At 47.0% G+C, this 27,199-nt stretch overlaps 1 protein-coding gene across 2 annotated transcripts in view; it reads right to left on the minus strand.

The window, feature by feature from the left end:
• Positions 1 to 965: 965 nt before the first annotated feature.
• The window catches only part of GMPS (guanine monophosphate synthase), a 529,284-nt gene continuing 503,050 nt past the window's right edge, over positions 966 to 27,199 (minus strand). For both annotated transcript variants that reach the window (XM_069213299.1, XM_069213300.1), the window contains one exon: positions 966 to 1,546. In XM_069213299.1, coding sequence (XP_069069400.1) covers positions 1,445 to 1,546 — 102 coding nt within the window. In that variant the 3' untranslated portion in view covers positions 966 to 1,444. The remainder of the gene's footprint in view (positions 1,547 to 27,199) is intronic.

Raw genomic sequence — 27,199 nt, forward strand, 5'->3', positions numbered from 1 at the left:
TCATGTATTTCAGTACCGTGCTTAGGTTGAGATTTTACATTGGAAAGAGCTGTACAAAAGGCTTTTGGGGATGCTGAAGCAGGCCTGGTGGACTTAGGCGAAGAAGTGCTACACATTCTAGCCTGACAAAACTCAAAACCATTGGGTACTGCCTCCTAAAGGTGAATAAGAGTACTGTAGCACAGGGGATTCTGTAGTAATTTCACCCTAGGCCATTAACATACTCTGCTTCCGTGTTCAGTTCCCAAATAAATCCTGCCACACATGGATCAGAGTAAGTAAAACACATATGGATTAAACCAATATCCAGAGGGATTTTGGGTTATTTCATGTACTCAACACTTTTTTTTTTATAGCTTTACTTGACAGTTTTTTTTATTTAAAGAATGATTTAGATGTAGCCATTATTAAAATTTCTACACACTCCACAACTGAACAGTTGCTTAGACTAAATGAAATAAAAAAGCAGTATGTGATTCATCTTGGGTACTGTTGTCAACGGATCAAAAAGGGCACACTAACACCCATCCTAACCATGCTCCTCCATCGCATGATGATAGAATAAGTCTCACAACCCTGTAATGGCTCAGTAATTCTTTTTTCTTCACAAATTTTGGAGATGTTCAATATATCACAGCTGATTAAGACTAAACTGTGGTGGAGGGGTAGGTGCCTAATGAACCCTTTTTCATATATGTGATGCAATCATTTCTTTTAAGATCCCAGGGCACACAGTATCAAGGTAACGTAATGTTTAGTTCGGCAACATGCTCCTTAAACCCTCCAGGATAATAAAAAACAAAACCATTAAAAAAAAACTAAAATACAATTTATATATTGTGATTATGTCCAAATATTAACTACAGTTTTGGCACTTCTTGACACAAAGGCAGACAAGTGCAAGAATCGTAAACAAAATTTTAACTACGGCTTACACATAACACACAAGACTCAGCACTGCTCACTCAATTTGGCAAAATATTTATTTATAATAAATCTTTTCAAAAGCAGTTGGTCACATCAGTTATTCATTTTACATTATTGGGTTATAACAATGGCTCTGCTAAACGTAAATAAATGAAATGTCTCTTTTTATACAGTATACAAAAAAACAGAGACAGTGAAATGGCGGCAACAATAAAACACATGAAAACAAGCAGATTCATTAAGACGAAGGGCAAAAGCAGTATGAATCGGACTGCACTGAGGCAATATTGACACTCCATGGGGCAATGCTGCCATGATTATTTACCCGTACAAATCCTCGGCCCCATTTCTAGTAATTATTACTGCACCTCTTAGATATATGCACCAGTAAAGGAATCGGATGTCAAGTAGCAGCTTAAACCTCTTCTCAGTACTGTAGGTCAACACTGGGAATGTTTTTCGGATATAATTTAAACTTCACACAGCATTTCATTAGTGATTTGATTAGACTAGACAACTACTCCCACTCCGTCGTTCCTGGTGGCTTCGACGTCAAGTCAAACATCACTCTAGAAATACCAGGAATTTTCTTAATCTCTGTCACCATCTTCAGGATCACCTGGGAATGATTAAAAATATAGATGTTAACATTGACACTTAATTGCATAACATTGGCAAATTCACATTTCAGGACATGTAAACAGACTTCTTGAACATGAATGTTTAGACCTGTCAGCCCTTGGTTTAGTTTCCCCCGTTTTTGTGGCACCTCACCTCCTGTTGTGATCCTGTCATTAACTCCGTTTTTGATGGCTTTAGGGCTCTGGCATCGGTAATAGTTTTATCTATGATTGGCATATTTGGTTCACTAGTAAGTCCATAGTATAGTTCACCATATGTGCCCAGGGCTTGAAAGAATGAGTTACTTACCTTTTGTAACGATGTATCTGGCAGACACATTCTAGTTGCAGACTCCTTACCTTAGAATTTACCCCCAGGGGTCAGACTGGATCTGGAGACTTCTTCGAACAGTACCTCTGCATGCCATCAGGTGGCGTCGGTCGACTCCACGTGCGTCGTCGTCATGATGAAGTTGTATACATGTGCCACCCAGGTGTGCTGAAGTCAGTTTCTTTTCATGACTTTCCACGCCAGTAGCGCGGAGCCATGAAGAACACTGAGAATGGTGCATCATAACTAGGGCTCTTAAAGGGAAGTCCCTGTTCCTAGAAATCAATTCGCAGAGCAGAGAAAATGGGCAGGTCGGTAAGGAATCTGCAACTAGAATATGTCTATACCAGACACATCGTTACTGAAGGTAAGTAACTTATTCATCTGATAGAGACTTCTAGTTGCAGATTACTTACCTTATAATAGATACCCGAGCAATATCATCCCTGGTGGTGGTCTGTGAACTAAGATCACACCAAAAAGTCCTGCAGGTTCTGAACAGCCGAAGTGGTCGTCTCTATGGACCTGACTATCCAGGCAGTAATGTTTAGTTAAGGTGTGCAGGTATGCCCACATCGCTGCCTGGCAGATATCTGGTGGAATGAGCACGCAAACCCTCACGGGGTTGCTTTTTTGCAAAAGCAAAGCACATCTTGATGCAGAGGACTACCCACTGCAAGATGGTCCCATAACCCACAAAGAGTTGACTGTCCACTCTGAAGTTTTTGGTCCGATCAAGGTAGAACGCCAACCCTCTTTTTGGATCTAGGCGGTGCAGTCTCTCCACCTGAGAGGGATCTGGGGGTGCATAAGAAGTAGGCAAGGTGATTGATTGGCCTACATCAAAAGGTGTCACCACTGGAAAGAAAGGAAGCCCTGGTACAAAGCACCACTTTGCCAGGATGGACAGATAGAAATGGTGGCTTTGAAGAGAGAGCCTGGTGCTCACTCACTCTGCGAGCAGAGGTGATGGCAATCAAGAAGGCAGTTTTATGAGTCAAGAGCCGCAGGGGACAGTTGTGGAGTGGCTCGAAAGGAGCACACGTCAGGTATGTGAGGATCAAGTTCAAATTCCACTGGGGCACTATGAACGGGATAGGAGGGAACATATGGGTGAGTCCTTTAAGAAATCTCCCAACAATGGGAGATTTGAACAGAGAAGGTTGGTATGGCAGTCTTTAAAAGGCAGAGATGGCAGACCAATAAACCTAGAGGGTGCCCAGAGCAGAGCTCGGCTGGGAAAGGGAGAGAATGAAGAGGAGAACCTCAGAGAGGTGCAGAAGGATCAACAGATTTGTTGATACCCCATGCCACAATTATTTTCCAATGACAGGCGCATACCGTTTTGGTGGAGGGACGCCTGGCTGCCAAGATAACATCACAGACTTTGGGCAGAAGGTCCAAAGCTGTCAACTGCTGCTGCTCAATTTCCCTGCAAGGAGGTGGAGACTGGACAGGTTCAGGTGAAAGACCGTCCCCCTGCTGCTGACCGAAGATCCTCCTGAAGGGGCAGTCTGATCAGAGGATCCATGGCCATGCCCAATAACTTGGGATACCAGACTCTTCGTGCCCAATCCAGAGCCACCAGGATTACTTGGGCCCGGTCGAGCCTAAACTTCAGAACTCTGGGCAGAAGTGGTATTGGCAGGAAGGCGTAAAGGAGGCCTGAGTTTCAATCGAGACGAAAAGAGTCGATAAGCGAGTGCCGCCTTGGAAACTCCAACACGCAAAACAGCTCACGTTGCGTGCTCTCTACGGAGGCAAACAGATCTAATCAAGGCTCTCCCCACTCCTGAAAGAGACATTGCTCCACCTCTGGATGGAGGCACCATTTGTGATCGACTATGCATTGATGGCTGAGTTCTCTCCTCTGGCGTTCAGAGAGCCAGCCAGACGTTGAACCACCAGTTAAATGCCCTGGCGTTCCAGCCATGTCCAGAGGCAAAAAGCCTCTTGATAGTGTCCACGACCCCACTCCACCCTGCTCGTTGCAGTACCACACGGCTGGGTGTTGTCGGTTAACACATGCACCACTTTCCCTTTGAGAGAGGGAAGGAATGCTTTCAATGCAAGTCTGATCACCCATAGCTCCACAAGGTGGATATGGAGCCAGACTCTGCTGGAGGAGAGGGGCCTGTGATCTCTGCCTCTCCCATGTGGCCACCCCATCCCAGGACTGACATCTGTCACTACTATGAGATCTGGTTGGGGAAGGGAGAGAGATATGCCGCTAACCCAATCTGGATTCGACAGCCACCACTGTAGATTTAGTGTAGTCCTCTCCGAGATCTGGACCATGTTGGAGAGGATCCCCTGATGTTGCGCCCACTGGAACTACAGGTCCCACTGCAGAGTCCGCTCATGCAATCTGGCATTTTCAACAAGCAGGATGCAGGCCTTCGAGTCATTCTCACTGAAATCCAGCATAGAGGCTGAAACATCCGAATCATAGCCTGAATATCTTGGACTCACTTTTCGGGAGGATAAGTCTGAAACTGTACTGTGTCCAGAACAGCTCTGATGAAAGGGAGCGTCTGAGAGGGAGCCAGGTGGGACTTTGGGAGGATGTTCGCCACAGTCTGGGGCTAGTTCGCCTTCAATAACCAGTCATCGAGGTAGGGAGAAGATGGAGATCCCTAACCTGCACAGATGAGGTGCAACCACTACCATCATCTTCATGAACACCCGAGGGGCGCTGGAAAGGCAGAAGGGGAGCACGGTGAACTAAAAGTGCTTGTGACCTAGCATGAATCTCAACTAATGTCTGTTGGCCAGCAGGACCGGGATGTGGAAATAGGCGTCCTTCAATTCCAATATTTCCATCCAGTCTCCAGGGCAGACACGACCTGACATACAGTAAAGCATTCTGAACTTCTTCTTGAGGAATAGATTGAGGGACCAGAGATCTAAAACAGGGTGAAGTCCCTTGTCCTTTTAGGGCACCAGAAAGAAGCAGGAATAACAACCACAACCTACTTCTGGCTCAGGGACCCTTCTCCATGGCTCTCGTGGCAAAGAGAGCCATCACTTTCTCGCAGGGAAGTGACGAATGATCCTCTGACTGATGATCGTAAGATGGTGGCATGGCCGGAGTGGTAGTCTCAAAGGGGAGCGAGTAGCACCTTCTGACAATTTGCAGCACCCACCTATCCGTGATGATGGACTTCCTGTGAGGCAGGTGATGGCAGATCCTGCCACCAACTGGTCCAGGATGTTCTAACTTGACCAAGAAGGCTTGGAGGCAGTGGAGGGGACAAGGGTGGTCTGGGTGGATTGCTGGCTCCCTGATCCACAAGCACCTGGGCAAAGACTGTGAAGCACGCTCAGGTCAGTGGCCTGGTGGAAATGGACATAGCTGGGTGCCCCCTCCATAGCCACAAAAGGGGCAAAAAGCAGTCTGTGGGGGGCGAGGAGCAGCTATGAGGCACTCGAGAGCTGAATCAGCTTTGTCTCCGCAGAGACGGGTGCAATCAAAGGGCATGTCCATTAGAGTGCTCGACATCCCAGGAAAAGCCAGATGTCCTTAACCAGGCATGGCGCCACAAGGCCAGAGTTGAAGCAACGGATCTACTTTATGAGTCAACAAATCATGAACTTTGCTGCGTCTCTCCTGTCACTAACAGCTTGGAAAAGAACTGCCCAGGACTCGAGGCAGCACCTGCACGACCATATCCCAGAGAGTATGGGCCCAAAAGGAATGAGGTGTTCACGGACCACAACGCCACACTGGGGGAAGAAAACAGATTCTCCCCAAGGTTATTCAGTCTTTTTGATTCCGTATCCGGGGGAGCAAAGGGAATGTGCTTGAAGAGGAGCCCTGGACAACAGGCTCTCAGACGTAGGATGTTAGGTCAGGAATTATGGGTCGGTCGGCATAGGCCGATGGCAGCGGGAAACCATCCGATTCGCAGGAGCTCCTGTGCTGGGTCTGGACCAGGTACCCAGTAGGACGTCCGTAATGGCTTTATAAAGAGCAAGAGGGGTTCGGAAGTTGAAGCCCCAGGCTGGAGCACCTCAGTCAGGAGGTTAGTCCTGATCGCCACAGAAGGAAGCTCGAGGTCCAGGACCTCAGCTGCCCTTCACACCACCATGAAGTAAGAAGCTCCCTCCTCCGTAGCCACGGTAGGGGAAGAAAACATGCCAGCATCGGGCGAGGTATCTAGTCCGCTAGCTGAGCCCAAAACATGAACCCAGTCCATGTCAGGGTCAACTAGTATTGTAAAGGGTCCAGCGACCCCCTCTACACTAGCCCCATATCCATACCCATAGGAAAAAGGGTCAGGTTCCACCCTGGTCCCAGTAGAGCACATGGAAAACAGCAGCGGCATTGAGCAACACTGTTCCGGCTTGTTGGGGATGAGTATAGGATTGTGTCAATTGTGAGCCCAACTGACGACAAGACTGTTGACGTCTATTCCAACGCCGTGGAAGGTCGCGTTGGCACGACCGGCATCCGTATGGATCCAAGAGCAGATCTGGAGGTGCCCTTCGGAGCAGAGGCCAAAGCCGCCGGCGTGGAAGCCGAGGGGGCCCTCACCGACCCTCCAGGGCCTGAAGGCACCGAAGGCGGGTCGGTCTGCCCAAAGATGAGGTGCATGGCCTCATAGAACCCTTTAAACTGGGCAGGGATAGCTCTGGCTCCCGGAAAGTTGGGGAGGTGCAGAGGCGACCTAGGCTCCGAAGATGGAGGCCTAGAGCGTTGACACTCTTCCTGCGTCGCATCGTCCGAGTGACATTGCGAAGTCAAAGAACTTTTGGCCTTCTCTGACTCCTTTTTGTGAGCAGAGTGTCCTTAGGACTTGGAATGTGACGATGAGGAATGGTGATGACTCTGCGCACAGTCTCGTCATTTTCCTCTTGAATGAGCAACCTTCCTCTTGAAGGTGGAGTCGAGCACCAGGCCGCTATGAGCTTTAGGACAACTCCCTCAAAGCCTTAAGGCTTATGACCTGACACTCAGCACGGCTTCAGGTTGTGGTCATGCTTCAGACAGCTAAGACAGACGAGATGTGGATCCGTCACCAACATCATTCGTGACAGGAGTTGTAGGGTTTAAAACCGGTCTTCCTTCAACGCATCCAGAACTCATCAAAACAAAGTCAACAAAAGTCACAGTTAGTAAAACAATGACAAGAGGTAGATCTTTCTCCGGTTCTGCGTGTAGGTTGGCATGGAAATTAAAGATATGATGTCAGTGTGTCGGGGTGGTGCCTGTATACGACCGCAACGTCATCATGCGACCACAACACCAATGACACACGCAGAGTTGACCGACGCTGTAGGAAGTTGGCTCTGTATGTACTATTTCAAAGTAAGAAATAGCATGCACAGAGTCCAAGGGTTCCCCTTAGAGGTAAGATAGTGGCAAAAAGAGATAATTCTAATGCTCTATTTTGTGGTAGTTTGGTCGAGCAGTAGGCTTATCAGAGGGTAGTGTTAAGCATTTGTTGTACATACACACAGGCAATAAATGAGGAACACACACTCAAAGACAATTCCAGGCCAGTAGGTTTTTGTAAAGAAAAATATCTTTTTTTAGTTTATTTTAAGAACCACAGGTTCAAGATCTACAAACAATACTTTAAATGAAAGGTATTTCACTCAGGTATCTTAGGAACTTTGAATCATCAAAATAGCATGTACAGTTTTGGCAAAAATGGCAATAAGCTATTTTAAAAATGGACACAGTGCATAAATCAACAGTTCCTGGGGGAGGTAAGTATTTGTTAGTTTCACAGGTAAGTAAAGCACTTACAGGGTTCAAAGTTGGGTCCAAGGTAGCCCACCGTTGGGGGCTCAGGGCAACCCCAAAGTTATCACACCAGCAGCTCAGGGCCGGTCAGGTGTAGAGGTCAAAGTGGTGCCCAAAACGCATAGGCTTCAATGGAATTAGGGGTGCCCCGGTTCCAGTCTGCCAGCAGGTAAGTACCCGCGACTTTGGAGGGCAGACCAGGGGGGTTTTGTAGGGCACCGGGGGGACACAAGCAGGCACAAAAAGTACACCCTCAGCGGCACAGGGGCGGCAGGGTGCAGAGTGCAAACAGGCTTCGGGTTCGCAAGAGGTTTCAATGGGAGACCCAGGGGTCTCTTCAGCGATGCAGGCAGGCAAGGGGGGGGGGGGGGGGGGGGGGGGGGGACACTCCTCGGGGTAGCCACCACCTGGGCTAGGAAGAGGGCCACCTGGGGGTCGCTCCTGCACTGGAGGTCGGATCCTTCAGGTCCTGGGGGCTGCGGGTGCAATGTGTTTACCAGGCGTCGGGTTCTTTGAAGCAGGCAGTCGCGGTCAGGGGAAGCCTCTGGATTCCCTCTGCAGGCGTCGCTGCGGGGGCTCAGGGGGGTCAACTCTGGCTACTCACGGGCTCGCAGTCGCCGGGGAGTCCTCCCTGTAGTGTTGGTTTTCCGCAGGTCGAGCCGGGGGATTCGGGTGCAAAGTCTCACGCTTCCGGCGGGAAACTTGTGGTCTTTAAATGTTGCTTCTTTGTTGCAAAGTTGCAGTTTCTTTGGAACAGGGCCGCTGTCCTCGGGAGTTCTGTTCCTTTTAGATGCAGGGTAGTCCTCTGAGGCTTCAGAGGTCGCTGGACCCTGGGGGCGCGTCGCTGTTGCAGTTTTTCTCGAAGTAGGGAGACAGGCCGGTAGGGCTGGGGCCAAAGTAGTTGGTGTCTTAGTCTTCTCTGCAGGGCTTCAGGTCAGCAGTCCTTCTTCGTCTTCAGGTTGCAGGAATCTAGTTTCCTAGGTTCTGGGGAGCCCCTAGATACTGAATTTAGGGGTGTGTTTAGGTCTGGGAGGGCACTAGGCAATGGCTACTGTCCTTGAGGGTGGCTACACCGTCTTTGTGCCTCCTCCCTGAGGGGAGGGGGGCACATCCCTATTCCTATTGGGGGAATCCTCCAAAATCAAGATGGAGGATTTCTAAAGGCAGGGGTCACCTCAGCTCCGGACACCTTAGGAGCTGTCCAGACTGGTGGGTGACTCCTCCTTTTTCTCATTATCTCCCCTGGACTTGCCGGCAAAAGTGGGGGCTGTGTCCAGGGGGCGGGCATCTCCACTAGCTGGAGTGCCCTGGGGCATTGTAACACGAAGCCTGAGCCTTTGAGGCTCACTGCTAGGTGTTACAGTTCCTGCAGGGGGGAAGTGTGGAGCACCTCCACCCAGAGCAGGCTTTTGTTTCTGTCCTCAGAGAGCACAAAGGCCCTCACCACATGGGGTCAGAAACTCGTCTTTCAGCAGCAGGCTGGCACAGACCAGTCAGTCCTGCACTGAGCAATTGGGTACAATACAGGGGGCATCTCTAAGATGCCCTCTGTGTGCATTTTTAAATAAATCCAACACTGGCATCAGTGTGGGTTTATTACTCTGAGAAGTTTGATCCCAAACTTCCCAGTATTCAGTGTAGCCATTATGGAGCTGTGGAGTTTCGTTTTTGACAAACTCCCAGACCATATACTTAATATGGCCACCACTGTACTACAAGAATAGACTTAGACACTGTAGGGGCATATTGCTCATGCAGCTATGCCCTCACCTGTGGTATAGTGCACCCTGCCTTAGGGCTGTAAGGCCTGCTAGAGGGGTGACTTACCTATGCCACAGGCAACAATTGCTAGTGCAGGACTGACCAGTCTGTGCCAGCCTGCCACTTTCAGACAAGTTTCTGATCACATGGGGTGAGAGCCAGAAACAAAGCCTACACTGGGCGGAGGTGCTTCACACCTCCCCCTTCACGAACTTTAACACCTGGCGGTGAGCCTCAAAGGCCCAGGCCTCTTGTTACAGTTCCCCAGGGAATTCCATCTTGTGGAGACGTCCGCCTGCCCCCTCCCCAGGACAAAAACCCACTTTAGGCTGCAAGTCCGGCAGGAAAATTAAGAAAAACAAGGAGGAGTGACCACCTCAGCTGGGACCACCCTGAGGTGTCCAGAGCTGAGGTGACCCCCTCCTTGCAAAATCCTCCACCATAGTTTAGGGGACAAGGACCAATAGCGTTAGGACTGTGTCTCTCTCCCCAAAGGGAATGGACACAGGAAGGCTACTGCTCTCTGACTCCTGTAATGCCCTTAAATCCAGGATTTAAGGGCTCCCCTGAAGCTAGCTTGTCAGATTCCCCGCGACCTCACAAGAAGAAAGAGGGACTGCTAAGCTGAACCCCAGCAGAGAAGACTGAAGACAAAAACTGACTTTTTCCCAGCCCTACTGGTCTGTCTCCAGCTTCTAAAGCCCTGCTAAAAGAAGGTGATGCATCCTGTAGGACCAGCAACCTCTGAAACGCCTCCAGAGGGCTGCCTCGACCCCACAGGACCAAGAACTCCAGTGGACAACAGCTCTGACCAAGAAGAAACTCCATCCAAGCACTCCAGAGCCTCCCTGGATCCTGGAGCTCTGTCCACTCTGGACCAGATGCCCACAGCCCATGACCAGGTGGCCAACTGACTAGAGCTGGTCCCTAGGCGATTGTGGTTGAGTGCCCACCCTCGGTTGACCCCTCCTGTCCACCACGACAATGCCTGCATTCTGAATCCGGAGAATGCCTCTGACCATGACCGAACTGGATGAAGTTTCCTAATGCCAAAAGGTACTCCTGCAACCGCAGCCCCCAGACCTTGGAGAATCAGACCTTTGGTGCAATAAGCACCCCCCCCACCCGTATTCTTGTCCCGCCTTTGGTTTCCTGGAACCGACCCCCTGGACTTCACCTGCAGCATCTTTGTGGCACAGCTTTTGAGAGTGCTTGTGGAACCAGAAAACTGCAAAAGTCTCAATGGGGAGCTCTCCTTTGGGACCGGTTTACTGGTAAGTGTAGTGTGGGAACCTCACACTCACTGGTGCAGATGCTAAATCCTATGGCCACATGAAGGCTATCTTGACTGAGGGCTTTGGATTCACCGCTGAGGAGTATAGAATTAGGTTCAGGGGGGGGATCAGACTCCCTGGGCTCAGCCTGCAGCCTCTTGAGACCCCAGAATCCCCCTATTAAAAAGTATTGGGAGCCTGACGCTTTGTTTGCACCCTGCCTCCCCTGTGCCGCTGAGGGTGTGTGTTTGGTGCCGACCTGCAGCCTGGTGCTCACCTAAACCCCTCAGGTCTGCCCTCCAAATACGCAGGTACTTACCTGCTGGCAGATAGAATTCTGAGTGCCCCCGGTCTCCATAGGAGCCCATTTTAAATCTTGCAGCAACTTTGACCTCCTCACCCGGCCGGCCCCGTGTTGCTGGTGGTGTGTGTTCCTACCTGGAACCCCAAACTGTGGACATCCTGATTACGGAGACTGGACCTGTAAGTCTTGTACTTCCCTCAAGACGGTACTAGCTTTTCTTCCCCCAGAACTGTGTATGAAAATTGCACTGTGTCAACTTTTAAAACAAATTTTTGCTATTTACTTAAAAATCATTTAACTTGCCAAAATTCAAACACTGGTGCTGATACATATGTTGCTACTTACTCACAAATGTACTAACCTGCAATCAGAATCTTTTGGTTCTAGAAATAAAATAACAAAATATATTTTTACTATATAGAAACAATAGGCCTGGAGTCAGTGACTGAGTGTGTGACTTGTTTTTTGCCTTTGTGTGTACAACAAATGCTTTGCAGCACTCTCCAGTAAGCGTAACTGCTCGACCACACTACCACAAGAGAGAACATTAGTATTATCTACTTTAGCCTCTGTTAAGCCTCTGGGGAATCCATGGACTGTGTATCTCATTTGGATTTAGTATATACAGAGCCAGCTTCCTACATAAGGAATCTGCAACTAGAAATCTCTATCATATTCAAATGCTACTAGTGGGCATGCTGTACTGATTGTGCCATCCACAGGAGTAGCCCTGTGAACAAGTTTCAGACCTGCCACTGCAGTGTCTGTGTGCGCAGTTTTAACTGCCAGCTCAACCTAGCATGTGCACCCACTTGCCAGGCTCAAACCTAACATTTTACTAAGTGTATGTCACCCCTAATGTAGGCCCATGGGCAAAGTGCAGTGTATTTAAAAAGTAGGACATGTACATATCTTTTACATGTCCTGATAGTAATATACCTCTAAAATAGTTTTTCACTATAGCAAGGCTTATCTCTCCCATCGGTTAACATGGGAATTGCCTTGAAATACTTTTAACTGTAATTTCCAATTGGGATCAGATAGAGATATGGAGCTGGGGTCTCCGAACTCACAATTTAAAAATGCCACTTTTAGAAAGTGGGCATTTTCTTGCTTAACCATTCTATGCCTCTGCCTGGCAGTGGAATAAACGTCTGAGTCAAGATGACAGTTGGGCTGTTTGTGAATTTACTCTAGACAGTTGTAGGAAGCTGACCTGGTGGGTGGTGAGCACCTATGGTGTTATCACCTTATACCAGGTATCTGCTATTAGTGAGGTGTAGTCAGTATCTAGGAAGCCAAGACTTATCTAGGAGACATGGAAAGCTTATGCAATACCACTGTAGTTACACAGCACTTACACACATGAAAGAACCACACAGTGTTACAAAATTAAGGAACTTTATTATGGTGACAAATACCAAAATGTTGTATAGGCAATACTCCACTAACAGGTCAGTAAACACCCTATTATGTACACATTAGAAATCAGGAAGTAGCATAAAAGGCAATAGAAATAGTGAAAACAATAGCAAGTACATAAGGCCCTACAGGGGGGACCAAACCATATACTAAGAAAGTGGAATGCAAAAGTTGCCCCCACCCAAGGAAGTGGAATTGATCGAGGGGAGCTGGAGGAACTAGGGATCCCAAAAGGTAAATACCTGAGTGCCCCCCTGCAACCAGGAAAAACAAGGTAAGTACCCGATTCTCCCCCAAACCACCAAAAGGACTTCAGAAGAGGATTTTGCAAGACCCAGACAAGACTGCAAGAAACCAAAGGTGGATCCTGGAGGAAGACCTTTAAAGGAAGGGGGCCAAGTCCAGTTCACATTAGAAGGTCCGGTTGTGTCAGGAACCACTATCCACTGTCTGTGGATGCAGGACCAGATCAACGGTGGACGAAAACAGTCAGCAGTGTAGCCCTGGAGCTGCTGACGATTTCTTAAAGTGATGCATTTGACGTTCCTCACCAGAAGGATTGCAGTCGGTCAGTGGTGTGGAAAAACTACAAGCAAGCCCTGGCAAAGGGAAATGTTGTTGGTGAAGAACTGTGGAGCTGTAGGGGACCACCAAGGTCCAGGGAGACTCAACCCACGGAAGGTAGGGGGTTAGTCCCGGGTGACCTTCAGCCGTGAGGAGAGTCAAAGGAAGAGGAGGCAGCCCCCACAGGCAGCAAGCACAGGAGTTGTGGTGAGGTCCACGCAGCACATGTAGAAAGGAGTCCCACGTCACCAGAGAAGCACGCAGAGGGGCTGTTCCTCACAGGGAAGAATGCTAGGGGTTGGGGTTACATGAAGCCTGAAGATCCCTTGGAGGAGATCTCCTGGTAGCTGCAAGAGATGCAGATCATAGGGTTACTATCCTGCGTGGAGAGGTAAGGGCTTACCATTTCCCAAGTTAGACAGCTGGTAGATAGGATAAAGAAGACAACTCCAGACCACCACCCGTGATGCAGGGTCCACGCAGCTCTGGAGGAGAGAAGACCCACGCAGCCAGTCGTCGTTGCAGTTGGAGCCTGCAGATGCAGGGGAGTGACTCCTTCACCCCAAGGGAGATTCCTTTTTGCCCATCTGCAGTTCCAGTGGCCAGAAGGTGAAGTAAATGATGCAGAGGAATCTGGCTGGAATCTTGCACGTCAAATCTGAGGACCCACCCAAGAGCGAGACCCTAAATAGCCCAGGAGAGAGGATTGGACATAGCAGGGTAACCACCTATCAGGAGGGGGCTGTGATGTCACATGCCTGACATGGCCACGCAGATGCTCCCAGAGGCTTCTGCACATCTTAGATTCAAGGTGGCAGAATCAAGTGGGCACCTGGAAGAGCTCTGGGCACCACCCCTAGGGTGGTGATGGACAGGGTAGTGGTTACTCAACTTTCCATTGTCCAGTTTCGCACCTGAGCGGGGTCTGCGGGTTCCGGGACTGGTGCAAACCAGCTTATGCAAGGAGGGCACCAAATGTGCCCTTGAAAGCATACCAATGGCTTGGGGTGGCTACCTTCCCCTATTTTTCTAAACTGGTACGGAGTACCTTTATGGCATTTTCACTGTGTTACTGTGTGCATGTACAAATACATTAAACATTGCCTCTGAGATAAGCCTGACTGCTTGTGCCAAACTACCAAGGGGGTGAGCAGGGGGTTATCTTAGTTGTGTGGCTTCTTAACACTTACTATAGTGATGGTCCATACATGGACAGGGTGCAAACCACTGCAAACTAGAAAAAATATTTCTAACAGTGAAGTTTAAAGGCAGCCCTTCCTCAATTTATAGCAGATTGAGTGTCATACATTTGATTTGACATAGGTTAGGTGAGCAGTCAAAGAGGGAACACCCACATTTAAAAAATTTCAAAAGCAAAATAAGACTTTAATATTGTGTACCCTGGGCGCCAGCGTGCAGATACTCCACTTTCTAGGCCCCTCTCCAGTGAGGTCACCAGTAGATATATTTGGATCCAGAAGGATGGGCTTACTGGCTTTTTTCAGTAATCGCCAACAGCTTTGCCCATTAACCAAAGCCTCGGATTTTAAATGAGGTTTTCTTGTAGGATATTCATCCATGTTGGACACAGATTACAGCAGCAAACATTAGAAATACATTTATTTGTCCAACAAATATGCTACCTGGCAAAACAAAACCCATTCAAAAGTCATAATCTGCACCAACAAACAACATGCATTGTACGGCATACAGACTGGAAACCAAAACTCATGGACCTTTCCAACACTACAGTGGCAGCTGGTGAACTTTAACCTCTGGAGTGCAGGTCACGACCAGTGGCTGACACTAGTATTTTTTTTATTTAAAACCCCATCGGGAGCCACAGAAGAGCTTCTGTCCCCCTCCCCCCCTTAATGACATCAGCATACCGCAAGGGATTTCACTTTCGGGGGGAGGAGGGAGGTTCAGCCCTCTCTGGAAACCCTCCCCCACCCCCTGGGCATGTGTGTGTGTGTGTGTGTGTGTATATATATATATATATATATATATTTTTTTTTTAAAGTATGTTTACCCAGAGGTGTATAAAATTTAAAAAAGAAAAAAAAAATGAAATTTACAGGAGGTCGCCCGTAAGCAGGGCGATCCCCGGTGGGGCCAATTTTTTTATTGTATATGAGAGAGAGAGAGATATCACTTTTGTCAATGTGTGTGTGGGTTCCCTGGTGGGGCTGCGATCAGCCCCTAGGAAAACCAAACCCACATATAAAAGTGATCTCTTTACACATGTATGGAAAATGTCACCTACCCAGTGTACATTTGTTCGATGGCATGTGTAGCTGCAGATACACATGCTACGCACAGACTACAAAGCAGTTACTCTCCCCAAAAATTGCGGTGGCTAGCACGTAGGAGTTGGAATTGTTTGAAATAATGTTCTTAAGACAGCCTGACCAGCATTGGCCTGTTGCTTTGAAAATACATCTACACAATAATGTTTTGTAAATATATGTGGAGTAGACCATGTGGCAGCTTTACATATGTCTGCCATTGGTATGTTTCCTAAGAATGCCATGATGCACCTTTCTTCCTAGTGGAATGTGCTTCAGGGGCAATTAAAAGTTGTCTTTTTGCCTTAATGTAACATGTTTGTATACATTTAACAATCCATCTTGCCAACCCTTGCTTAGAGATAAGATTCCCATTATGTGGTTGTTGAAAGGCAACGAAAAGCTGTTTTGTTTTTCTGAATTCTTTGGTTCTGTCTACATAGTACATTAGAGCTCTCTTAAGGTCAAGGGTATGAAGGGCTCTTTCTGCACTTGAATCTGGCTGTGGAAAGAAGACTGGCAATTCCACTGTTTGGTTTATGTGAAAAGGTGATACCACTTTTGGCAGAATTTTAGGATTTATTCTAAGTACAAATATATGTTTGTGTACTTGGAAAAAAGGTTCAAGAGTGAATGCTCGTATTTCACTAACTCTCCGCAATGAAGTAATGGCCACTAGGAAGGCAACTTTCCATGGTAAGAATTGAATCTCACAAGAATGCATGGGTTCAAAAGGTGGGCCCATGAGACTGGTGAGTACAATATTTAGATTCCAAGTAAGAACAGGTGGTGTTCAAGGGGGAATAATACGTTTTAATCCTTCCATGAAGGCTTTCATAACTGGAACTCTACAGAGAGGTATGTTGTTGAATAGTTTCAAGTATGCTGATATTGCAGTAAGATGGATTTTAATGGATGAGAAAGCTAGATTTGACGTCTACAAATGAAGTAGATAGCATATAAGAAAATTAGTTACTTACCTGTAACTGCAGTTCTCCAGTATTGGTATCTTTCATAGATTCACATGCTTGAATCATCCCTGTCGTCGAGGTGGGAGCCTCACGGTAAGTTTAAATACATAAAGCAGTAAGTCAGTAAAACTAAAACCAGTAGGCCTAGTAGGCCTCATAAGGTATTTTACAGTCTATCCACTTTGTTTTGTGAAAAGACCCAAACTTCAGTCTCAACCAATCAGGATTCAGCCCCTCCCAAACAGTCCCAACAGAGGCTGAATTCCCTCAGATTTTCTAGAAGGAGTGTGAAGATTAATATCTGTATAATAGGGGAGCCTCTGAGGGGAGGAGGGTGGGTCGCATGTGAATCTATGAAAGATACCAATACTGGAGAACTGCAGTTACAGGTAAGTAACTAATTTTCTTCTCCAGTATTGGATCTTTCATAGATTCACATGCTTGAATCAGAATAACGAGCAGTAATGTTTTCTTAATTAGTGAATTACATTGACTGTAAGTCTATCGTAATTTTATAAATGATGTGAATCACATTAGTTCATCTTTAAAAAAAACACATACATATCAATATATGTACATCAATAGACATTCGAATAGAAGAGCAATAACAGGTGCGTGGTGGAAAAAACCTGTACACCTTTCATTACTCTGAAGAGTACTACAAGCAAAAACATTATAATGAGGTGAACAACCTGAAGCAGAAATGTAAAGTAAAACACACTGTAGCTATTAAGTAGAGTAAGAACCAATAATGAACATACCTTGAGTGTGGTGGTGGTATGTGTTAGAGGCTCACCTTATCGAAATAAATGCCTCAGCACTGCCTGCCCCACTGCTGTATCGATGTTGTTCATTTCCTCGAGACAGTAATGCCTCGTAAATGTGTGTTGGCTGGACCATGTTTCTGCTCTACAGATGCTATGTAGTGGTACTCCTGCAAATAATGCAGCAGAAGTGGCTACCGACCTTGTAGAGTGGGCTCTCACCTTGGTGTGGAGCGGTTTTCCTGCTTTTGAATGGCAGAATTGAATTGCCAGGCCAATCCATCTTGCTATAGTCTGTTTGGACACCGCGTGTCCCTTTCTTGTTCCTCCGAAAGCTACAAACAATTGATCCGACTGGCGGATAGTTTGAGTTTTCTGTAGATAAAACTTTAAACATCTTTTAATATCAAGGGAATGTAATGTTTTTTCCGCTACTGTTTGCAGATTTGGAAAAAAGGTTTTTAAGATAACTGGTTCATTTAGGTGAAACGCTGAAGGAACTTTAGGGATGTATTTTGGATTTGTCCGCAAGATGACACCTGAGTTTGTGAATTGGAGAAAAGGCTGTTTGATAGTGGAAGCCTGAATGTCGCTGACTCTTTTTGCTGAAGTAAGAGCGAGCAGTAACGCTGTTTTCCATGAAATAAATGTTTGATCAGCCTTGTGGATCGGTTCAAAAGGAGCTTTCATAAGCTGCATCAATACCACATTCAATGATCATAATGGTGGAGGTCTTCTAACTGGCGGGAAAACCCTAAAAAGGCCCTTCATAAATTGCTTGATGATTCTTGTGGAACACATCGAAACTGTGTCTGGAGATCTGCGATATCTGGAGATTGCTGCCAGATGTACCCGAACAGAAGAATATGCAAGCCCTGATTTGCGAGGAGCAGGAGATATGGAAGTATCTGTTCCGGAGTAGAGGACAAAGGATGTAGATCTTGTGTTGCACACCATATACAAAAACGTTTCCATTTAAGTTTATAGGTTTTGTTAGTAGTGTCCGCTCTAGCTTTCGCCAGGATGTCTCTACACTCCGGGGAAATGTTGAGATTCAAGTACTCATTGTGTTCAGGAGCCAAGCTGACAAATGAAGAGATGACGGATCTGGGTGTCTGACTTGTCCCTGGTGCATCGTTAAGAGTCGGGCTCTGTCTGAGTCGTAGATGTGGTCGTCGGAGAGCATGAGGAGCTCCGTATACCAGACTTGTCTTGGCCATTTGGGAGCTATGAGCAGAAGGCGACACCCCTCCGCCTTCAGTTTGTTGATGACTCTCGGAATGAGCGGGATCGGAGGAAAAGCGTAGGCATAAACTCCGGACCATCTCATCGAAAACGCATTCCCCCAGGAATCTTTTTGGGGAAGCCAACTTGCGTAGAACTGGCATTTCTTGTTCTCGAGAGTAGCAAATAGATCTAAGTTCGGTTTGCCCCATAATAGAAAAAGGCTGTCGAGAGTTTTGTGGTCTAGTTCCCACTCGTGATAAGGAATCACTGTCCTGCTCAGGGTGTCTGCTAGAATATTGGATTGTCCTGGCTCATGCTCCGCCTTGAGTAAAATATTGTGCTTTATGGCCCATGTCCAAATTTGTTGGGCTAGCTGCGAAAGTTGTAGGGATCTTGTGCCTCCTTGCTTGTTTAGATAAAACATGCTGGTTGTATTGTCTGTTCTGATTAAGACGCTTGAACTCTGTATCCTTGGTAAGAAAGCTTTCAGAGCTAAGTGTATTGCCTTGAGTTCCAGATAATTGATGTGGAGCTGACGTTCTTTCTGATTCCAGATTCCGCTGATCTGCAGGTCCTGGCAATGTGCCCCCCATCCTGCGAGAGAGGCATCCGTTGTTACTATGTAACTTGGTGTTTGGAGAAGAAAAGACAGTCCGTTTGACAAATTGGTTAGATTCGTCCACCACCTCATGATGTTCTTCATTGGAGGAGTTATGCGAATCTTGTCTTCGAAGGAACCGTTGACCTGGGTCCATTGTATGTCTAATTGTTCTTGCAGAGGTCGCATATGGAGCCTGCAATCTGGGACTAGTGGAATGCATGAAGATATCATTCCGAGCAATGATTTGTAAATGCGGACTGAAACGAACCTTCTTGTGGAGAGCCTTTCTGCCAAGGAGGTTAACTTCTGTTTCCACTCGTGAGATGGGTAGGCTTTGTTGCGGACTGTGTCCAGGATTGCCCCCAAGAAATTCAATTCCTGTTTGGGATAGAGTTGAGATTTCTGATAATTGACTACGAACCCTAGGTTGTGTAGCAATTGAAGGCAATGGGAAATATGATTTGTCACTTGCGATCTTGAGGGTGCCTTTATAAGCCAGTCGTCCAGGTAAGGAAAGACCTGGATCTGTGACTGGCGGAGATGTGCTGCTACCGGGGCTAACATTTTTGTGAAGATTCTGGGGGCTGATTTGAGGCCGAATGGCAGAACTCGGAATTGCAGGTGCATACTTCCCACTCTGAACCGTAGGAATTTGCGATGGTTGCGATATATGGGGATATGAAAATAGGCATCCTGGAGGTCTAGGGATGCCATCCAATCTCCGGGATTTAACAGACGCAGGACATCCTGTAGAGTTACCATCCTGAACGATTGCTTCTTCAGAAACTTGTTCAGGGCTCTCAAGTCCAGAATGGGGCGCCAGTCTCCTGAGGGTTTCTTTACAAGGAAAAAACAGGAGTAGAATCCTCTGTTCTTTTGAAATAAAGGGACTGGTTCCACTGCTCCTTTTCTCAGCATTATTCTTACTTCCCTGAGGAGTTGGTTCAACCTCGGAGGCGGTGGGCCCGATGGAGGAAGAGTTGGTGGTGCTTGAGTGAATTCCAGAGTGTGACCTCTGGCCACTACATCGAGTACCCATCTGTCCGAAGTTATAGCCTTCCAGTTGGGGAAATAGGAAGTGATGCGACCTCCGACCCTCGATGTTGGTTGGTGGGGAAGCGTTGAGATGATCAGCGGGTCATTGTTTCCTGCCTGTATCTCTTCCTCGGGCAGCTCCTCTTCCTCTAGCTGGGTGTTTGTAAGCTGCGGCCGGAGGCAATCGATAATGCTGCTGTTGCTGATGGTACTGCTGTCTTGATCCTGTGGAGGAAGATGGATATTGTGACCTGTATTGCTGGTATCCACCTCGAAAGGAGTAATTACCTCTACCCCTTGCTCCACGAAAAGGTTGTTTCTTATATTGAAGGGTACCTAGGGATTTTGCCGTATCGGTATCCGCTTTGATAGCCTGCAACATGTCGTCCACGTGTTTGCCAAATAGACTCTCTCCATCGAAAGGCATGTCAAGAACACGAGTCTGGACTTCTGGCCTGAAAGAAGTGGCCTTTAGCCATCCTTGTCTGCGCAGGACTGCTGCACCAGCTAATTGTCTAAAGCCAGTGAGAGAAATGTCTATTGCGCTGTCTATTATTTCTGCGGAGACCCTTTCTCCCTCCTGCAAGACCTTCTTTGCTTCCACCTTGACGTCTTCTGGCAGTAAATCTAAAAAAGCAGACATGTCTGCCCACATCTGGCGATCGTACCTTCCCAAGATGGCGAGGGAATTAGCAGCCTTAACAGTGACTGCGGCCACAGAGGAGAATTTCTTGCCAATATTGTCTAATCTCCTTCCTTCTTTATCTGGGGGAGACGCAATAGGTGTGGAGGGGTTTTTGGAACGTCGCTGAGCCGCCTGTGATATCACAGAGTCAGGTTTCGGCTGTGACACTAGACAGGCCGGAGAATCCTCTGGGGCCTTATATTTTTTCTCTAGTCTTGGCATTTGTGAAGGCACTGTTGCTGGGTTTTTCATTGCCTTCAAACCCTCCTGCCATAGGAAATCGACAATGGGTATGGCTCTTACAGATCTTTTTGATGGCTCTTTAAAGTCGTACAGAAAACATTCGGTTTCATGAGAAACAATTCCGAGGCCAAAACGTTTCGCCGCTCGCTCTATCAGATTATGGAAACCTCCTATGTCCTCTGGAGGAGAATCTACTGGACCTGCTGGCGGTGGAGATGGTGTGGGGACGAGGTAATCATCCCATTCACTAGTCGCCGAATCTCTTAGCTCACCCTCTTCCCTTTCGTCGTCCGATGAGGGGCAAGTTTCCTGTGTTTGGCTAATTACAGGTATAGTAGGCTGTGGCGTTACGGAAAGGCTAGTAGTATGAACTTGCCGGGGTGTCTGGTAGCTCTCAGGTCTAGGTGGCGTGGACTGAGTTGACGGTGGAAACCTTTTATAGTAATCTTTCAACATAAATTGAAGATCTGTCACTAATGTGCTAGGCATAGCGAGGGGCGATGGTTGTTGTGTCTGTGGATAAGATGTTGAGGCATAACTAGGCTGATACTGTTGATCCTCTTCTTCGTCAAACTCTTGGCATTTTACATTGAGTTGTGACGGGCTACTAGCTGCCCCAAACATTCCGTCGTTCTGTGAGTATGTGTCGTCGTCCTCATCCTCTAAAAGATGTTGTGGTGGGTATGGCAACACTTTACTTGGTGAGGTATGCATTGGGAGAATATCAGACGCCTTGTCCCCTCGCTGTCATCCGAGGAAGGATGCTCCAAGGCTTTCTGTTTTTGTAGCCATAAGAGAAGTCTACCCTCCCGGTCTTTGAGGGTTTTTTGACTAAAGGTGCGACAGATTTTGCAGTCTCTCACCTTGTGGTCTGGATGAAGGCAATAAATACACTTCTTGTGGGGGTCATCAACATGCAGTCTCTTCTTCCCACAGGTGTCACAATCTCTGAACAGACCCTTTTTTGCCTTTTCAGACATAGCAGAGCTGTAGCAAGTTTTCCTGAGAGAAAGAACTAATCTTCAGTCAGAAAATAGGAAAAAACTGAGCAGAGCTCAGGGAGACTCCCTTCACACGACGTGCGGTAGAAAATCTGAGGGAATTCAGCCTCTGTTGGGACTGTTTGGGAGGGGCTGAATCCTGATTGGTTGAGACTGAAGTTTGGGTCTTTTCACAAAACAAAGTGGATAGACTGTAAAATACCTTATGAGGCCTACTAGGCCTACTGGTTTTACTTTTACTGACTTACTGCTTTATGTATTTAAACTTACCGTGAGGCTCCCACCTCGACGACGGGGATGATTCAAGCATGTGAATCTATGAAAGATCCAATACTGGAGAATATCTTGTATTGATGCTGTAAGTGGATCAGTATTTTTAGATTGACAGTAGTAAACAAATCTTTTTCATTTGTTAGCATAGCATTGCCTAGTTCTAGGCTTACGTGCTTGTTTGAGAACTTCCATGCATTGTAATGGAAGTTTTAGGTATCCAAATTCTATGACTTCAGGAGCCAAATCACTAAGTTGAGAGCACTGGGATTTGGATGTCTGATTTTTCCCTTGTTTTGTCTTAACAAATCCGGTCTGTTTGGAAGTTTGGAGTGAGGTACTACTGACAGGTCTAGGAGTGTTGTGTACCAATGTTGTCGTGCCCACGTTGGGGCTATGAGTATCATGGTGAGAGAGGTCTGACGTAGTTTGTTGACTAAAAAGGAAGTAGTGGGAGAGGGGGAAAACAGTAAGCAAATATCCCTGACCAGTTGATCAATAGAGCATTACCCTTTGTAGAAGATGTGGGTGTCATGATACGAAGTTTTGGCATTTTGCGTTTTCGCTTGTTGCGAATAGGTCTATTTCTGGTGTTCCCCACCTTTGAAAGTACTGTTGAAGTACCTGAAAATGAATCTCCCATTCGTGTGTCTGTTGGTGCATCCTGCTTAGGAGATCCGCTAGCTGACTGTGTATTCCTGGAATGTATTCTGCTAATAGGTGAATGTCATCGTGAATTGCCCATTCCCATATTGTTTGGGTAGAAGGGACAGTTAAGATTAATGTGTCCTGCCTTGTTTCTTCAGGTAATACATGGTCGTCATATTGTCTGTTTTTATCAGAACAATCTTGTGTTTGAGGAGGGGTTAAAACGCTTTTAGAGCAAGGAACACAGCTAATAATTCTAAATGGGTTATGTGAAAATGTTGCTGTTTTGAATATCATTCCCCTTGAGCAGTAAGGTTATTGAGATGAGCTCCCCAACCTATCACTGATGCATCTGTTATTGTGGTCTGAGGCACAGGGTCTTGAAATGACCGCCCCGTCATTAAATTGCTGAGATTCCACCATTGAAGGGACTTGTGCATTTGGCGGTCCAACAACACTAGATCTTGCAATTGGCCCTGTGCTTGAGACCATTGCTGTGAGAGGCACTGTTGTAGTGTCCTCATGTTTAGTCTTGCATGCGGTACTACTGCTATGCAGGATGCCATCATTCCTAATAGTTTCATGATAAATCTTACAGTGTATTGTTGATTTGGCTGCATTTGTGGTATGAGATTTTGGAAAGCTTGTATCCTTTGTGTATTTGGATAGGCTATGGTTCTTTGCGTATTTACAATACCACCTAGGTAAGGTTGCACCTGTGCTGGCTGAATATGGAATTTTTGGTAGTGGAGAGTGAACCCTAGTTTATGTAGGGTCTCTATTACGTATTTTGTGTTGTTGGCATTGTATAAAATTGCTTGATTTTATTAGCTTATCATCTAGATATGGAAAGACATGTGTTGCCTTCTTAGGTAGGCTGCCACTACTGCTAGACATTTTGTGAATATCCTTGGAGCTGTTGTTATGCCGAATGGTAGAACTTTGAATTGATAATGTTTTCCTGCTATCACAAACCTTAGGTATTTTCTGTGAGCTGGATGGATGGGTATATGGAAATACGCATCTTTGAGGTCTAATGCAGTCATGGAATCTTGTTTTTGTAGTAGTGGGCTGACATACTGCAGAGTTACAATGTGAAAGTGTTCTGACAGGATACATAGACTTAGGGATCCGAGGTCTAGGATGGGCCTGAGAGTGCCATCCTTTTTGGAAATGAGGAACTATAGTGAGTTTACTCCTGTTCTTTGTTGAGAATGTGGGACCAATTCTAGTGCCTGTTTTAGTAGTAGGGATTGTACTTCTTGCTGTAATAGATCATTGTGTTCTGGGGACACCTTGTTGTAACGTGGATTAATGTTTGGAGGGGTAGAAATCAATTCTAGCAATAGCCATGCGGATAATTGACAATACCCAATGGTCTGTGGTGATATTTTGCCAATGGGAGTGGAATTGCTGCAGTCTGCCCCCCAAAGGAGATATGTGGGGTTGAGGGATGGTAAATAAGTCACTGTTTAGATGGGGTAGTGGCTTGTTTTGAAGTTTGGAACTTGCCTTTGGTTCTAAAGTGTTGGCCTCTATAAGACCCTCTAAATCCCCCTCTCTGGTAATGCTGTTGCTGCTGACCTTGTTTTGCCTGGGAGGTAGAAGCCTCTGTGGATTGTGGCTTGAATCCTCCTCTGAATTGTTGTCTGCGAAAGGAGCCTCTACAGGGTGTTGTGTACAAGGCTCCCATTGCTTTGACAGCGTCTGAGTCTTTTCTCAGTTTTTCTATGGCTGTGTTGACTTCAGGGCCAAACAGGTGCTTTTTTATTAAAAGACATATTCAGCACTGCCTGCTGGATTTCTGGTTTAAAACCAGAGGAACGTAGTCATGCGTGTCTGCATATAGTGATGGCAGTATTGACGCTTCTAGCTGCTGTATCTGCAGCATCAAGGGCAGACCGTATTTGATTTTTGCTTATGGCCTGACCCTCTCCCACAATTTGTTGAGCCCTTTTCTGGTGTTCCTTTGGTAGGTGTTGCAGGAGTTCCTGCATCTCGTCCCAGTGGGCTCTATCATACCTTGCTAGCAAGGCTTGAAAGTTTGCAATTCGCCACTGGATGGCAGCCTGTGCCGCTACCCTCTTGCGAGCACCATCAAATTTTCTACGCTCCTTGTCAGGGGGAGGAGCATCCCCTGACGACTGGCTATTAGCCCTCTTTCTAGCTGCACTTACTACCACTGAGTCTGGAGGGCTTGGAGTGTTACAAGTTGTTTTTCTTCTAAGAAGTCTTTTCGAGTCACAGGACCGAGTGACTCCTCCGTTTCGGCTCCATTGCGCATAGGCATCGACTCCATCTTAGATTATTTTCCCGCATAGGGTGAGGTAGGAGTGGTAGAATGAGAATACTAAAGATGTCCATGCAATGGAATAGATATGTATGCACATAGTTTGTGCTAAAGGAATGTTTATTTACATATATACAATTTATAATTGCAACTTAAACGGCTTCAGGCTCCCGGGGAGGTGGGAGGGCACATGTGAATCTGCAGTGGAACATGCAACAAACAGATGTACACTGGCTAAGTGACATTTTCCGTTCGATGGCATGTGTAGCTGCAGATACACATGCTGTGCATAGACTACAAAGCAGTAATCCTCCCCAAAGCGGTGGTCAGCCTGTAGGAGTTGAAGTCGTTTGAAATAATGTTCTTAGTACAGCCTGTCCTACTGTAGCTTGTTGTGTTGCTAACACATCTACACAGTAGTGTTTGGTAAACATATGAGGTGTAGACCAAGTGGCTGCCTTACAAATCTCTGTCATTGGTATGTTACCTAGAAAGGCCATTGTTGCTCCTTTCTTTCTAGTGGAGTGTGCCTTTGGTGTAATGAGTAACTCTTTTAGCTTTGAGGTAACAGGTTTGTATGCATTTGACTATCCTTCTGGCTATGTCCTGTTTGGATATAGGGTTACCAGCATGGGGTTTTTGGAAAGCAACAACAATTGCTTAGTTTTACGAAATGGTTTTGTTCTATCTATATAATACATTAGTGCTCTTTTTATGTCTAATGTATGCAGTGCTCTTTCTGCTACGGAGTCTGGCTGTGGGAAGAAGACTGGGCCCTCCACAGTTTGGTTTAAATGAAACAGTGAAATGACTTTTGGCAGAAATTTTGGATTTGTGTGGAGAATCACTTTGTTTGTGTACTTGTAGAAATGGTTCTTCGATAGTGAACACCTGTATTTCGCTAACTCTTCGTAGTGAAGTGGGGGCTGAGGGGGGTCAACTCTGGCTACTCACGGGCTCGCAGTCGCCGGGGAGTCCTCCCTGTAGTGTTGGTTCTCCACAAGACGAGCCGGGGGCGTTGGGTGCAGAGTGCAAAGTCTCACGCTTCCGGTGGGAAACGTGTGTTCTTTCAAAGTTGCTTCTTTGTTGCAAAGGCTTCAGAGGTCGCTGGACCCTGTGGAACGCGACGCTGTTGCAGGTTTTCTTGAAGTGGGGAGACAGGCCAGTAGTGCTGGGGCCAAAGCAGTTGGTGTCTCTGTCGTCTCTGCAGGATTTTCAGCTCAGCAGTCCTTCTTCGTCTTAGGTTGCAGGAATCTATCTTGCTAGGTTCTGGGAGCCCCTAAATACTCAATTTAGGGGTGTGTTTAGGTCTGGGGGGTTAGTAGCCAATGGCTACTAGCCCTGAGGGTGGCTACACCCTCTTTGTGCCTCCTCCCTGAGGGGAGGGGAGCACATTCCTAATCCTATTGGGCGTATCCTCCATCGGTAAGATCGAGGATTTCTAAAAGTCAGAGTCAGCGCCGCTCAGGACACCTTAGGGGCTGTCCTGACTGGCCAGTGACTCCTCCTTGTTTTTATCATTATCTCCTTCGGCCTTGCCGCCAAAAGTTGGGCCGTGGCCGGAGGGGGGCGGGCAACTCCACTAGCTGGAGTGCCCTGGGTTGCTGTAACAAAGGGGGTGAGCCTTTGAGGCTCACTGCCAGGTGATACAGTGCCTGTAGGGGAGGTGAGAAGCACCTCCACCCAGTACAGGCTTTGTTACTAGCCACAGAGTGACAAAGGCACTCTCCCCATGTGGCCAGCAACATGTCTGGTGTGTGGCAGGCTTCTAAAACTAGTCAGCCCACACTGGAAGTCGGTATGGGTTCAGGGGGCATCTCTAAGATGCCCTCTGGGGTGTATTTCACAATAAAATGTACACTGGCATCAGTGTGCATTTATTGGGCTGAGAAGTTTGATACTAAACTTCCCAGTTTTCAGTGTAGCCATTATGGTGCTGTGGAGTTCGTGCATGACAGACTCCCAGGCCATATATTCTTATGGGTACCCTGCACTTACAAGGTCTAAGGATTTGCTTAGACACTGTAGGGGCATAGTGCTCATGCACTTATGCCCTCACCTATGGTACAGTGCACCCTGCCTTAGGGCTGTAAGGCCTGCTAGAGGGGTGACTTATGTATGCCATAGGCAGTGTGAGGTTTGCATGGCACCCTGAGGGGAGTGCCATGTCGACTTAGTCTTTTTATCCCCACTAGCACACACAAGCTGGCAAGCAGTGTGT

Source organism: Pleurodeles waltl, chromosome 11 (assembly GCF_031143425.1).
Source record: "Pleurodeles waltl isolate 20211129_DDA chromosome 11, aPleWal1.hap1.20221129, whole genome shotgun sequence".
Classification (NCBI taxonomy): domain Eukaryota; kingdom Metazoa; phylum Chordata; class Amphibia; order Caudata; family Salamandridae; genus Pleurodeles; species Pleurodeles waltl.